Source organism: Trichosurus vulpecula, chromosome 8 (genome assembly GCF_011100635.1).
Source record: "Trichosurus vulpecula isolate mTriVul1 chromosome 8, mTriVul1.pri, whole genome shotgun sequence".
In the NCBI taxonomy this organism is placed as follows: Eukaryota; Metazoa; Chordata; class Mammalia; order Diprotodontia; family Phalangeridae; genus Trichosurus; species Trichosurus vulpecula.
In genome coordinates this window covers 119405059-119420404 of record NC_050580.1, presented here as the reverse complement: position 1 = coordinate 119420404, position 15346 = coordinate 119405059, and the positions used below count along the sequence as shown (strand labels likewise).

The following is a 15346-nucleotide window of genomic DNA, read 5'->3' as shown; positions in this document are numbered from 1 at the left end:
ATTTACACAGCATGGAGGATGACATGCAATTGAATGGGGAGGCCATTGAATTAAACCATCAGTATATGAAGGACAAGTGTGGTATAGTAAAAGGAACGTTGAAATAGAGGTCAACAGTCCTGGATTCAAATTCTGTCTCAGATAGTTTCTAGTTGTATGACCAGTTAATCAGCCTTCCAGAACCTTAGCTTCATTAACTACAAAACCAGGATATTAACACTTGCACTGCCAATCTCAGGGTTGTTGTGAGGAAAGTAATTTGTGAACCTTAAAGTGCTACAGAAACATGAGCTGTTTTTAATGTATAGGGAGACCGGTCAATAAATATTCAGTCCTCAGAGTGGGAAGAGAGGGCTCTGCCAGGTGTCTACCCTGGGGGGGGGGGGTTCTGAGCCTGTTTCTGGATAATGACGCATAATTCTGCAAAATGACCCAATTTAGGGTACATGCAAGTATTCTGTGACTCTTTCCTGCACAGTAAAGAAAAACCTTTTAATTAGCTGTTGAGAAATAACTAAGAATACCGACAGAAGACTATCACAGAGAAACTTGAATCTCCCTTTTCTGGTAGTGATCAAGGGAAGACATGCCAGAAACCTCCATCGCCATCTCCCTCTGTGCTACAAGTGACCCGTGAACAAACTGCATCTATTTCCTTTATCTCTTTGTGTTCATTCTTTCTGCTCTTAGGCAAATGAGTGCAGGAGACAAACCAGATTAGGCTATGACCTTGTGAGACCAGAAGAGCCAACAAAAGCCTAGGAAATGGACTCCATAGAAGAGTTTACTGAGAGTCCAGCCTTGAGGGCCCTGCAAGGTAAGGAGCAACTTGTGCCTTGTCTATGCTGCCCCCAGTTGCAGATTCTTTGGTGGAAATGTTTGCAGCAACTGCTTTGTCTGAAGCCACTTTCCCCAAGGACTGAGGTAGTAAAAGGAGTGTGCACCAGGTCAGAGGGATTTTTGCTTTTGTTCTTGCTATGTCTTCTCAGTAAATATCCTTTTGCAAAAGTTACTTGGTGTTAGTTGGTCATCAATGATATTGAACATATGTCCATGGGTTAAGTTGTTTTGAAGTACTAATTACTGGTGACGATATGAAGTGAGGAACAGATAGGAATAAGATCTCAAGTCCAAAGCATTGAAAGAACCCCACCAGCCCTCAGTGTACTCTAGGAACATGATGGAGAGATGTAGCCAGCCTTACTGTGAGAACCCAAATTATGTGTGGTTTACTATAGATTATGTTGAAAGTTTCCCTCCATATCTTGGAGTCACAGCCTTGGCATAGTTTGTAGTGACACTTCTGGCTATGTGACTTAGGGCAAGTTCAATGACGCCCTGAAAATCTACCCACAGGACCCAAGGTGAGTCCACAGACCTTCAGTTAAGAAACCCTTAGCTAGACAATCTCTAAAAAGTCCCTTCCAGCTCTGATGTTCTAGATTTCTCTTTTATAATTTTTTAACTGTTGTGATAATATGAAAAAGAGGAAAAGTAGCCATAACTAAGGGTAAACTCTTCAAAACTTCAGCTGAAATAGAAATTAAGACATAAATAGAAATGACAATTGTCAGATTTTTCAAATATTTTTAATTCTTAAAAATTACAACCGTATATAAATTTCACAACTCATTCATGAGCAGGCATCAATAGCAAAGCCAGTCAGTAACAAATAAAGTACCATATAAGTACCATACAAAACTAAAACCAACAAAAAAGAATTAGGCACTTTTAAAAATCATCAAACATTTAAGTAACAAATGAAATAATCCAATACTTTGCTGAATCCAGGAACGGACTGTGCTGTTCAAGAATATTTACAGGCTTTTAAAAAGCTGCCCAACTCTGTAGAAATATGAATGCTCATTAATTATTATAACAAATCTTTAAAGTCACTTTTTAAATGCTGAGGAAACAAGAGAAGCATATGAATGAATTTTGGCAATCCAGAATACTGACCCTAGACCATCATTTCTTGGAAAAAAAAAAAAGCAAAAATTAAACAAAGTTAAGAGAAGTCTTTCTTATACTGTGCCCAGAAACTTCAAGGCTTTATCATGTTTTCTTCCTCTTCTAACAAATCAGTAGTAGTTTACATGCAAATCTCCTGGATTCTTTTAATAAACATAAACCTTTACTCTCTTGTATTAAACCTTCCGGGAATCCCAGAATCACAGAATCCCAAGAATGTAAGTCAAGACCAAGTCACAGTACTTTGATAGTGGATCCCTCATATAACACTTCTTAATCTCAACATCTCTAAGCAATATAATAAAAGAAAGGGGTATCTAAGAATTTCACTCAATTAAGTCAATAAAGTTTTAATGGTTCATGCAAACACAACCTTGTAACAAATCCTTTTTCCTAACCACAAAGAAGAATAATTGGTTTGATGGATTTCCAGTAGTAATTTTTAGAGCAAGCAAAGTAATACTTAACAGAGTGATGACCTGGCTTTCACTTGTTTATAAGGGGGGAAAGTCCACAGTGGACCAGTGACTTATCCACTTTAAAGAGGTAAAAGGAATGTAAATATGTCACAATTTAAAGTGATTTTATATTAAGTATTAACTTTCCTATGACTAAAAACTACTCAACTTTAATAAGTAAAGTTCTGCCTTTACAATGAAGTCTTTAAACATCAAAATCCTTGCTGACCCACCGAGAATTTCACAGAAATAAACGTAAGGTGTATTTTTATGGTTCCCCATCCTCAAAAGTTACTGAAGAAATGCTTATGTTTTCCTAACTGCTCCTCTCCAAAGTTCCATTAATGTGTTTGTCATAGTTCACCTCTCTGCCTTGAGGTTCGGTTATCTTCTTTAAAGGAGCTAGTTTTCTTATCTCCCTCCTTTTTCTTTTTTTCTGGCTTTGTTTTATTTTTGTCTTTACTTCCTCCTTTGCCAGGGTACACCTGCCCCTCCAAAGTTACGTCAGCACATCTCTCTTGGCTTATCAAAAAGTCTTTGATCTCCCAAGCATAGCTCCCATCTCGGAGCATGAAGATAGCACGATCTGACCCAACAATAAACCTGCAAGAAAAGAAGACATCAATTAATGGTATGGTTTTAACATGTTAAAATGATTCTTTAATGCAAAGGGGAAAGAAGTTCTTAATTCAATATTGAATATGCCTTAAAAAGAAAATATTAAATTATATAATCTTAAAGTTTAACTGTATCTTTTCCTCTATGTATGAATCAATTTGATTTAACAGACATTTATTATGAACCTACAGTGTACAAGGTACCATGCTAGAGTTCAAAGGTCTTGGGAGTATAAAGATAAATCTGTAAAGTCCCTGACCTCCAGGAACTTAGTACAGCTTTAAAATTAACTTCTTATATCTATTATGTACTTTTTTAAAATGCAAATTGCACATAAAAGATTTTTTTTTCATGTATATCCTCTCTCTGTTCTACTTTGTACATGGAAATGTTTGGGGTATTCATTAAATTCAATTTTAAAAAGCTAGGCAGCTAGGTGGTGCAGTGAGTAGAGCACCGGCCCTGGAGTCAGGAGGACCTGAGTTCAAATCTGACCTCAGACACTTGGTACACTAGCTGTGTGACCTTGAGCAAGTCACTTAACCCCAATTGCCCTGCATTCCCCCCTCCAAAAAATAAGAAGAAAAAAGAAAAAAAAAAGTAAAAAAGCATTAATTTGTTGAGTCAATTTTAACATGGGGCAGAAATTAGGACAAACAAAAATGTTGTATTCCCTAACTGTCAAGATGGAAATAGATTTTGGTAATATTACATAACATGGTAGTTTTACAATGAATTTTGATATACGTCTTAAAAAATGGAAAATGAAGGGGACTTTCAGAATGATGGTGGAGTAAAGAGGTCATGCAGAACTCAGCTCCTCAATTCCCTTCTCCACCTCCACCATGAACAGAGGAAAACACTCTCAAATAAATCAATAGGAAGAAGAAAAGGAAGAGTAACCAAACAGGCTCAAAAGAGAACAGCCTCTTAGCTAAGGAAAAAGAAAGAAAAAGAAAATTAGCAAGCAGAAAAAAGATTTAAACATAATAGGCAAATACTATAAAAAGATATTTAAAAGAAAGGACAACAGAAAGAAAATAAATCAATTTTAACACTGCCAGGATGAAAAAATCTAGACCTACAGGAGCATAAGATGTATCAATTTGGATTTCACATAAGCAGTTAAGAAGAAACACATATTCAAGGTACTCCAATTCAGACAATGCAAGATTAGGCTTATTAACCTGTCATGAAAAAAGAGAAAAGCTAAAATGTGACTTATAGACGAATTAGACCACCCCCAAATTTTCTAGTCTTCTGAGCTAAAGAATAATATGCAAAGGGAAAAGAAATACTTATCTTCAATCTCCCACAACATTTTCAGATATTACAAGAAGAAGAAAAATATGCAGGAGTCTTTGATATACAAACTGACCCACAAACAAACCACCATGGGATTCTGGGGAAAATATATTATTTGAGAAAATGCTATGCAAATTGAGTGATCATCAGGTAAATGTCTGAATGACTAAGTTGATCAATCAATAAGCATTAATTAAATACCAATTATGTGTCAGTGTCTTGCTAAGCACTGAGGATACAAAGACAAAAGTGTTGCTGTCCTTGCCCTCAAGAAGTTTATAATTCTAACAAAGGGGACTAGACATACACATATACATAATAAATACAACACGAATTCAAGTTAATTTGGGGGGCGGTGGGGAATGGAGTGCAGATCCACTAGCAGCTGGAGGAGATCAGGAAAGGCTTTATATAGAAGGTGGTGCTTGAGCTGAGTCTTGAAGGAAACCTGAGATTCCTAGAAGCAGTGGTGAAGGGGGAATGAATTCTAGGCATATAGAGTACTGTGTGTGAAGAACAAGAAGGCCTATATAGCTGGATTACAACCTGTAGAGAGGAATAATGTCTAAGAAGACCGGAAAAGTAGGAAGAGGTATGGTCATAAAAAGCCTCAAATGCCAAAGAAGTTTATAGTTGGTCCTAAAAGAACAAAAAGGAGACTACTGAAATACTGTAAGGCAAGAGGTAAGAAGGGCCTAAAGTAGGGTGATGGTTATATGAAGAGAGAAGGGGACATAAATGAGGGACAAGTTGAACAGTCCTGAAAGTACATGTTGAATTTTTTCTATCTATACACACACATATGTGTGTATACACATATACATGCCTGCGTGTGCGTACATTTACATATATTTGTTTTTTAAAGCAAGCAGCATAAAATAGCAAACTATAGTTTCATAAACTCTTTTTGTCTTCTAAGTATATGGAAATGCTCATTTTTAACTTTTAAGTTCAGAACTTTAACTTATTTTTAAAAATTCTTTTTAAAGCTTGAAAAAAAAATGCTCCTACTGAGTAGGCCTTGCTGGTTTCCTGGTAGGTGGCTGGACAGGATTCAAAATCTAATCTGGCACTGACTTTAAATAGTGGCCTGAGGTGATTTTCACTCCTCATCCACCAATCAGAACAGCTCAGCCCTGGAGTGAAATCCCAAAGCTAAGTGGACAGGATAAAGTCCATAGTGTGAGTTTGGAGGAGGATCACCAAGATAGTAGGTAGCAAAAGGACAGATGACAAAACGCCTGAACATGGTAGGTTCTACTGCTAGGCTTCTTCACTTCCTTTTGGTCATGAACTTCTCTGGCAGTCTGATGAAGCCTATGGATCCTTTCTCAGAATCATGTTTGTGAATGAATAAAGTAAAATACAGAGGATTACAAAGGAAATCAATGATACTGAAATATAAGTTTACAGACCCTAGTTTAAGTACTCTTAATCTAATGTATAGTTGAATCAGGTGAAAGACTTGTAGGTTTAAAATTTGAGGTGGGGAGAAATCATACACCCAAGGGTTTAAGAACATCAAGGGTTCCTATCATAATTTCAGACAAAGCTGAATTTCATATTAGAAACCACTGAGAGAGATAAGCAAGGTTAGCTTAATCAATAGCTTGATTAAAGGGAAACAATCTGGTGAAATTAAAGCTCCTTAAGGGAGGGGATAGTCTTTCTTTTTTGTCTTTGTATCCACAGTACCTGGTTCATGGTAGGCACTAATAAATATTTGCCGAATTGAAATGAACCACTGACAGCAAGTCTATCAATATTCAACATATATGCACCTAGTAATGGCAAAGCAACCAGATAGTTTTAGAAGTTAACTGAATTTTTAAAAGGACCTAGATAGAAAAACATAACTGGTAGTGATTTCAACCACCCAACTTTGGGCACATGATAAATCTAACACAAATAAGAAAAGTTACGAGATTGGACAAAATACTATGAAAAACAGACATGAGAGCTACATGAAAGAAAATGAATGAGTTTATTACATAACTTACTTTATATTCAGATATTCATGGAACACTTACAAAAGTAATAACTATACCCTAGGTTATAAAGAATTTACAAATTAATGCAGAAAAGCTGAACTTTTAAAAACTGCACAAGATAAGCAAACAGAAATCAACAACACAAGCAAAAAGAAGATCAAATGATGAAGACCTAACTTAAAACAAAAAATTAGTTGCTTAGGAATGTCTGAGCCAAAGGCCAAATCATATCAGAGGTAAACACAAAAATAAAAAATTGAAATCTATGGGATGTGGCTAATGTAGTTCTCAAAGGCAAATGCATTTCCCTGAATGCTTCTATTAATAAAAGATGAAAAGATTAATCAATCAACAAGCATTTACTATGATTCTACTCTGTGCCAGGCACTCTGCTAGGTGCTGGCAATTCAGACAAAAATACAAAGTCCTTGCCCTCGAGGAGTGTTTAAGAAATAAATACATAGCAACTAGGGGCATAGGGCAGGGAGCAAGGGAGGCCCTATAAAATGGAAGGTTCAGGAAAGGTCTCACCTAGGAGGTGGTATTTCAGATAAACGCTGGAAGAAAGTAGGGATTCTAAGAAGCTGAAGAAAGACAAACATTCAAAGCATAAGGAAAGATCTGAGCAAAAGCAGTGAACCAGGAGATGGAATGTGGTGCATAAGGAATATTTGGCAGGATGAGAGTTCTTGTATTGGAATGAATAATAACCCTGGAAAGGTAGTTTGGAGCCAGGCTGTGAAGGGTTTTAAATGTCAAACAGAGGAATTTGCATTGTATCCTGGATCGATGGAATTTATTGATCAAAAAAGCAGATCTGCACTTTAAGAACATCCCTTTGGTAGAAGGTGCAGTGATGTCATAGAGGCGGAACAAACAAAAACTGCCAACAAACTAAAGACACTTCACTGAAATATGAATGTGTCACCTAGTGGTAAATGTGTAACATGGATAACAAGTTCCGCTTTGGACATGGCTGAGCTGGAGATTATGGAACACCATCAGGTGATGCTGGAGAGAATATCGGTAGGACTGGATCTGAGAGTCAGGTGCATAAAGAAGACAAATAAACTCATAAGAAAGAAATAAAAGAGAGAAAAAAAGAAAGTCTAGGTCAAAACAGTGGGGTACACCCAAGTTCTTAAGGAAGGATATAGTTGATGATCCAGCAGAAGAGTAAGAATGATCAGTCATTTCAGAGGAGACACGAGTAAGAGAGGCCTCTAGAAAAAACAGGGGAGAGAATACACACAGAAGGAGAGAGTGGTCAACAGGGTCAAATGCTACAGACACACTGAGCAAGATGAGAATTGAAAAGGGGCTGAACTGAGTTTGTTTTTTAAAGAGGAAAAAAAATTAACAAGTCCAAAACTAAAGTCAAAGAAGAAATTAACAGGATTGAAGATGAGTAAGAAAAACAAAGAGCTGGTTTTTAAAAAGACCAATAAAATGGATAAAATATTGGTCAAATTGACAAACAGGAAAGAAAAACCATTCCATAAAAATAAAAAATGAGGGAGGTGGATTACAAAAAACCATGAATAAATGGAATTATTGGGGAACATCACATATAATAATATACAGATAAAAACGACTATAGTAAGTAAATAAATATCTACAAAAACATAAGATGCAACACTGTAAAATAAGAAATGGGAAATCTAAACAATATCAGCAAAAGGAAACTGAGCAGACCATTAGGTAATAATGACCACCACCTAAAAATATATCAACTGAACCATATTTATAAGGGAATTACATAAAATATTAAAAGAACAAATAGTTATGATTAGCATAAACTGTTTTCATGATAATCTATCAAATCATTCTCTGAGATAAACATAGCTTTGATCCCCAAATGGGCATAGTCAAAACAAAGAGTGAACTATAAAAACACAAGCAATGAACATCAATGCAAAAGCATTAAGTAAAATCCTAGTAGATGGGAAAAATACATCCAAAAAAAATTATCCATTATGATTCAACTGGTTTATTTACCAGGTATATGTAACAGGAGGGCCGAGTTTATAATCTCAAAGAAGATCATAAACATGTCTGAAAGGTTCGGAATCGCCGGATAGAAGAAACTCTCAAAGTAGAAGGCAGAAGAATCAAAACATTTATTTAGGCTCCACAGTAACCAACCCATGAACCAGAAGCCCCATTTTGATATGTTGGTCATAATCTTCCAGGCCCAATAGGTACGCCTTGAAAGAGTAACCAGGAGGCTACAGAGAAACATGATTGCGTAAAGCAAAATCATGTTTCCCCCTTGATGGTAATAAGATTACCCACTGGACTGAAGTCTTTGTTCGGCTTCCTCCCGTAGATCAGCTCTGCTGCTGGCAGCTCCTGCCTCAGCTGTGTCTGTTTCTGAAACTGAAGCTGCAACTGAAACTGACGATGTAACGGTCGTAACTGCCTCTGTAACGGTCGTTGTAACTGCCTCTGGCTCCAACCGGAAAAGGAAAGAGAGGAAGAATCTTCAAGCTGTCCTCTCCCCTCTTATAGGGTTTCTGACATCATCAAGCTCCGCCCAAATGACCAGGGCCGATTGGTTCCTGAGTTGGCTCCTCCCCCTAGGGTAGACCAGGTTCTGGAGCTAACACCTCCCCTCAGCCAGCCCCATGACTCCCCACACAGGAAGCCGTCTGCCTCCCGGCATGCTCCCCGGGCCTCCTGCCCCGGAAGAGCAAGCCACAGTGTCCAGAGGCTCAATGAGGCAAGCTGAGCCATTCAAAGAAAACAAAAGCCATTATGGCTACAGTATACAAATACTTTTGATTCACCCCATGATACTATTAGTACAGGCAGCAAGGTTAAACCTGATGTCAGGAAAATCTCAATTCAAATCTGGTCTCATAGACAGTTTCTGTGTGATCCTAGGCAAGTCACTTAACCTCTGTTTGCCTCAGTTTCCTCATTTCTAAAATGGACATTTTTTAAAAATATAATAATAATTATACCTAACTACAAGGAGTGTTACTGAAGATGAGATAATATTTGCGAAGTGCTTTGCAAAACTTAAAGCACTATATAAATGCTAGCTATTAGCAGGGAATATCTAATGAGTAAAAACCCTTCACCAATGCAGATCTGCAACCATCCTACACTTTATGGTCTTAAGAGAGCTGTCTGGGACAGTGAGAAGTTAAGTGATTTATTTCCTCAGGGTCATACAGCTAGTATGTGTCAGAAGTGGGACTTGAACCAAGGTCTTCCTGACTCTTAAATAAGTTTTCCATCCATTACATCACACTGCTTCTCCTACTTCACTATAGAGAAAACAATTAGCACGATAAATCATCTTAACAATAAAAATAATAAAGACCATATGATTATATCAATAGATGCAGAAAAGGCCTTTGGTAGGACTTCTGGGGGCGGAGCCAAGATGGCAGCTGGAAAGCACTGAGCTCGCCGCCGAGTCCCTCCAAAAACCTATAAAAAATGGCTCTGAACCAATTCTAGAACTGCAGAAACCACAAAACAGCAGAGGGAAGCAGGGCTCCAGCCCAGGACAGCCTGGATGATCTCTGGGTGATGGCTATCCCGCTGGGAGCAGGGAGCAGAGTGGAGCAGAGCCCAGTGTGAGGGGCGCAGACCAACCAGACCAGGAGCCGGGCAGAGTGGGCCCTAGCGCCCTGAATCAGTGAGCTGCGGCAGTTACCAGACTTCTCAACCCACAAACACCAAAGACAGCAGAGAAGGTTAGTGGGAAAAGCTGTGGGAGTGGAAGGAGTTCCCGGTTTGGCTACCAGCCCCTGGGGGCAGCTGGAGGTGGGGCAGCTACAGCTGCTGTTGCTTCCAGCCCCAGGCCCACCTGGTGGGAGGAATTAAGTGGCGGATCAGAGCAGGAGTGCACAGCCTGCTGAAGATCTAAGCCCAGTCCGGGTTAGGGGTTCTTGGGGAAGGAGCAGTGCTGGTGTGGCAGAGCTGGCACATCCCCCCCAAACGTGGAACATAGAACTCTTTAGTCTACAAGCAGTCATACCCCACTGAAAACCTCAAGGGTCAAGTCAGTTGGTTGGGAATATGGCCAGGCAGCGAAAACACACCCAGATTCAGTCTCAGACTTTGGATTCTTTCTTTGGTGACAAAGAAGACCAAAACATACAGACAGAAGAAGTCAACAAAGTCAAAGAGCCTACACCAAAAGCCTCCAAGAAAAACATGAACTGGTCCCAGGTCATGGAAGAGCTCAAAAAGGATTTGGAAAAGCAAGTTAGAGAAGCAGAGGAAAAATTGGGAAGAGAAATGAGAAGGATGCAAGAAAACCATGAAAAACAAGTCAATGACTTGCTAAAGGAGACCCAAAAAAATACTGAAAAATATACTGAAGAAAACAACACCTTAAAAAATAGACTAACTCAAATGGCAAAAGAGCTCCAAAAAGCCAATGAGGAGAAGAATGCCTTGAAAGGTAGAATTAGCCAAATGGAAAAGGAGGTCCAACGAACAACTTAAGAAAATACTACCTTAAAAATTAGACTGGAGCAAGTGGAAGCTCGTGACTTTATGAGAAATCAAGATATTATAAAACAGAACCAAAGGAATGAAAAAATGGAAGACAATGTCAAATATCTCATTGGAAAAACCACTGACCTGGAAAATAGATCCAGGAGAGAGAATTTAAAAATTTTTGGACTACCTGAAAGCCATGATCAAAAAAAGAGCCTAGATATCACCTTTCAAGAAATTATCAAGGAGACCTGCCTGGATATTCTAGAGCCACAGGGCAAAATAGAAATTGAAAGAATCCACCGGTCGCCTCCTCAAATAGATCCCAAAAAGAAATCTCCTAGGAATATTGTCGCCAAATTCCAGAGCTCCCAGCTCAAGGAGAAAATATTGCAAGCAGCCAGAAAGAAACAATTTGAGTATTGTGAAAACACAATCAGTATAACCCAAGATCTGGCAGCTTCTACGTTAATAGATTGAAGGGCTTGGAATACGATATTCCAGAGGTCAATGGAGCTAGGATTAAAACCTAGAATCACCTACCCAGCAAAACTGAGTATCATGCTCCAAGGCAAAATATGGACTTTCAATAAAATAGAGGACTTTCAAGCTTTCTCAGTGAAAAGACCAGAGCTGAATAGAAAATTTGACTTTCAAACACAAGAACCAAGAGAAGCATGAAAAGGTGAACAAGAAAGAGAAATCACACCGGACTTACTAAAGTTGAACTGTTTTGTTTACATTCCTACACAGAAAGATGATGTGTACGATTCATGAGACCTCAATATCATAGTAGCTGAAAGGAATATGCATATATATATATATATATATGAATGTGCATGTATGTATATATGTATGTGTGTATATATATATAAAGAGAGAGAGAGCGGACACGGTGAGTTGAAGATGAAGGGAAGATATCTAAAAGAAATAAAATCAAATTAAGGGATGAGAGAGGAATATATTGAGAGAGGGAGATAGGGAGAGGTAGAATGGGGTGGATTACCTCACATAAAGGTGGCAAGAGGAAGCAGTTCTGTGGGAGGAGGGGAGAGGGCAGGTGAGGGGGGAATGAGTGAATCTTGCTCTCATCAAATTTGGCCTGAGGAGGGAATACCATACATACTCAATTGGGTATCTTACCCCACAGGAAAGAAGAGGGAAGAAGATAAAAAAAAAGGGTGGGATGATGGAGGTGAGGGCAGATGGGGGTGGAGATTACAAAAACAAACACTTTGGGGGATGGGTTGGGAAGGAGCAAAATATAGGTAGTCTTTCACAACATGAGTATTGTGGAAGGGTTATACATAATGATACACATGTGGCCTATGTTGAATTACTTAACTTCTTAGGGAGGGTGGATGGGAAGGGAAGAGGGGAGAGAATTTGGAACTCAAAGTTTTAAAAACAGATGTTCAAAAACAAAAACAAAAAAGTTTCCGCATGCAACTAGAAAATAAGATACACAGGCAATGGGGCGTAGAAATTTAGCTTGCCCTACAAGAAAGGAAGGGAAAAGGGGATGGGAGGGGAGTGGGATGACAGAAGGGAGGGCTAACTGAGGAACAGGGCAACCAGAATATACGTCATCTTGGAGTGGGTGGGGAGGGTAGAAATGGGGAGAAAATTTGTAATTCAAACTCTTGTGAAAATCAATGCTGAAAACTAAATATGTTAAATAAATAAATTTTAAAAAAATAAAAAAATATAAATTTAAAAAAAAAAAAAAGAAAAGGCCTTTGGTAAAATGTAATACCATTAATATGAAGAATACTAAAAAAGTATAGGAATAGAAGGATTTTTTTCCTTTATACAAAAACACTTAACTGAACCCACAAACATTATAATGTAATAAGTAAACTTTAGAATCTTTTCTACTCATAACAGAGATTAGACAAAACTATTTTTTTTTTGAAAGTAAAAAGAAGTATGCTTCAATCTCTATTCAGACACTAGAAGTTCTGTTTCTAGGGATGGTTAACATTTTTCATCATAAGTCCGTCAGAGTTGTCTTGGATCGTTGTATTGCTGAGAATAGCTAAGTCATTCACAGCTGATCATCTTACAATATTGCTGTTACTTTGTACACAATACATTTGCATCAGCCCAGGCAAGTCATTCCAGGTTTTTCTGAGAACATCCTGCTCATCATTTAAGAGTACAATAATATTCCCTCATTATGATCACATACCACAACTTCTTCAGCCATTCCCCAATTGATGGGTATCCTCTCAATTTCTAATTCTTTACCCCAGAAAAGGGTTGCTATAAATATTTTTGTACATATAGGTCCTTTTTCTTTTTGTTTTTATCTCTCTTGGGATACAGACCTCGTGGTGGTACTGTTAAGTCTAAGGGTATGCATGGTTTTATATCCCTTTGGGCATAGTTCCAAATTGCTCTACAGAATGGCTGAAATCAGTTCACAACTCTGCTAACAGTGCATTAAGATCTCATTTTTCCTATGTTCCCTCCAACATCTGTCATTTACCTTTTCTGTGCTATTAGCCAATCTAACTGGTATAAGCAGTACCTCAGAATTGTTTTGATTTGTGATTCTCCAATCAATAGTGAGTTAGAATATTTTTTCATATGGCTATAGATAGCTTTAATTACTTCATCTAAAGATTGGTTATATCTTTTATCATTTATCAATTGGGGAACAGATCTTATTTTTATAAATTTGACTCAGTTCTCTACATATTTGAGAAATGAGGCCTTTATCAGAGAAACTTGCTTCAAATTTGTTTTTCAGTTACTATTGCTAACTCTATTTCCCTCCATCCTATTTCCCCTACCTCTCCCTATTATCTCCCCTATTGTCTCTCTCCTTTCACCCTGTTCTTCCTCCAAAGTGTTTTGCTTCTGACCATCCCCACCCCCAATCTGCCCTCCTTTCTATCACCCCCCCCCCTTTTTTATTCCCTTCCCCTCCTACTTTCCTGTAAGGCAAGATAGATTTCTATGCCCACTTGTGTGTGTTATTCCCTCTTTGACCCAATTCTAATGAGAGTAAGATTCACTCACTCCCCCAAATGTCCCCACTCCCCTCCACTGTAAAAGTTTTTTCTTGACTCTTTTATGTGAGATATTTTACCCCATTCTACCTCTCCCTTTCTCTTTCTCCCAGTACATTCCTCTCTCACCCCTTCATATTCAACTCACACTTGTGCCCTCTGTCTATACTCTTTCTAGCTACTCTAATAATTAGAAAGGTCTTATGAATTATAAATATCATCTTCCTATGTAGAAAAACAAATAGTTTAACCTAATTAAGTCCCAATTAAGTCCCCTATGATTTGCCTTACTTGTTTACCTTTTTATGCTTCTCTTGAGTCTTGTATTTGAAAGTCAAATTTTCTATTCAACTCTGGTCTTTTCATCAAGAATGACTGAAAGTCCTCTAGCTCATTGAATGTTCATTTTTTTTCCTTGAAGGATTATACTCAGTTTTGCTGGGTAGGTCATTCTTAGTTGTAATCTTAGCTCTTCTGCACTCCAGAATATCATATTCCAAGCCCTCCGATCCTTTAATGTAGATCCTGCTAAATCTTGTGTTATTCTGCCTGTGGCTCCACAATACATAAACTGTTTCTTTCTGGCTGCTTGCAATATTTTCTCCTTGATGTGGGAACTCTGGAATTTGGCTATAATATTCCTGGGAGTTTTCATTTTGGGATCTCTTTCAGGAGGTGATTGGTAGATTCTTCCAATCTATTTTACCCTCAGGTTCTAGAATATAGGGGCAGTTTTCCTAGATAATTTCTTGAAAGATGCTGTCTAGGCTCTTTCTTTGATGGTCACTTTCAGGTAATCCAATAATTTTTAAATTCTCAATACTGGCTCAATTTTCCAGTCAGCTGTTTTTTCAAATGAGATACTTCACACTGTCTTCTATTTTTACATACTTCTGGTTTTGTTTTATTGCTTCTTGATTTCTCATAAACTCATTAGCTTCCATTTGCTTTGTTCTAATTTTTAAGGAATTATTTTCTTCAGTGAGCTTTTGGAACTCCTTTTCCATCTGGCCAATTCTGCTTTTTAAGGCATTCTTCTCTTCAGTGGCTTTGTGGACCTTCTGCCATTTGGCCTAGTCTTTCTTTCAATGTGTTATTTTCTTCAGTATTTTTTTGTGTCTCCTTTACCAAACTGCTGACTCTTTTCTCATGATTTTCTTGTATCACTCTAATTTCTCTTACCAATTTTTTCTCTACCTCTCTTACTTGATTTTCAAAATCCTTTTTGAGCTTCTTGGAAGCTTTGGATGTAGAAATTTTGACTTTGCCATCTTCTGAGAAGGTGTTTTGATCTTCCTTATCACCATAGTAACTTTCTATAGTCAGTTTTTTTTTTTCTGTTGTTTACTCATTTTCCCAGGTTATTACTTAACATTTAACTGTTTGTTAAGGTAGGGCTCCCATTCCAGTGTGGAAGGTGTATTGTCCCAAGCCTCAGGAGTTTTGTGCAGCTATTTTTCAGAGATACTTCTGGGGACCTGCAAGTTTTTAATTCTTCCAAGGTGGTATGATCTAAGGAGAGATG

The 15346-nt window shown here is 37.9% G+C and overlaps 1 protein-coding gene across 1 annotated transcript in view; it reads right to left on the bottom strand.

Moving 5' to 3' along the window:
* Positions 1 to 1570: 1570 nt before the first annotated feature.
* The window catches only part of MESD (mesoderm development LRP chaperone), a 29842-nt gene continuing 16066 nt past the window's right edge, over positions 1571 to 15346 (bottom strand). The window contains exon 3 of the mRNA XM_036736970.1: positions 1571 to 3032. Within this exon, the coding sequence (XP_036592865.1) occupies positions 2783 to 3032 (250 nt within the window). The 3' untranslated portion in view covers positions 1571 to 2782. The remainder of the gene's footprint in view (positions 3033 to 15346) is intronic.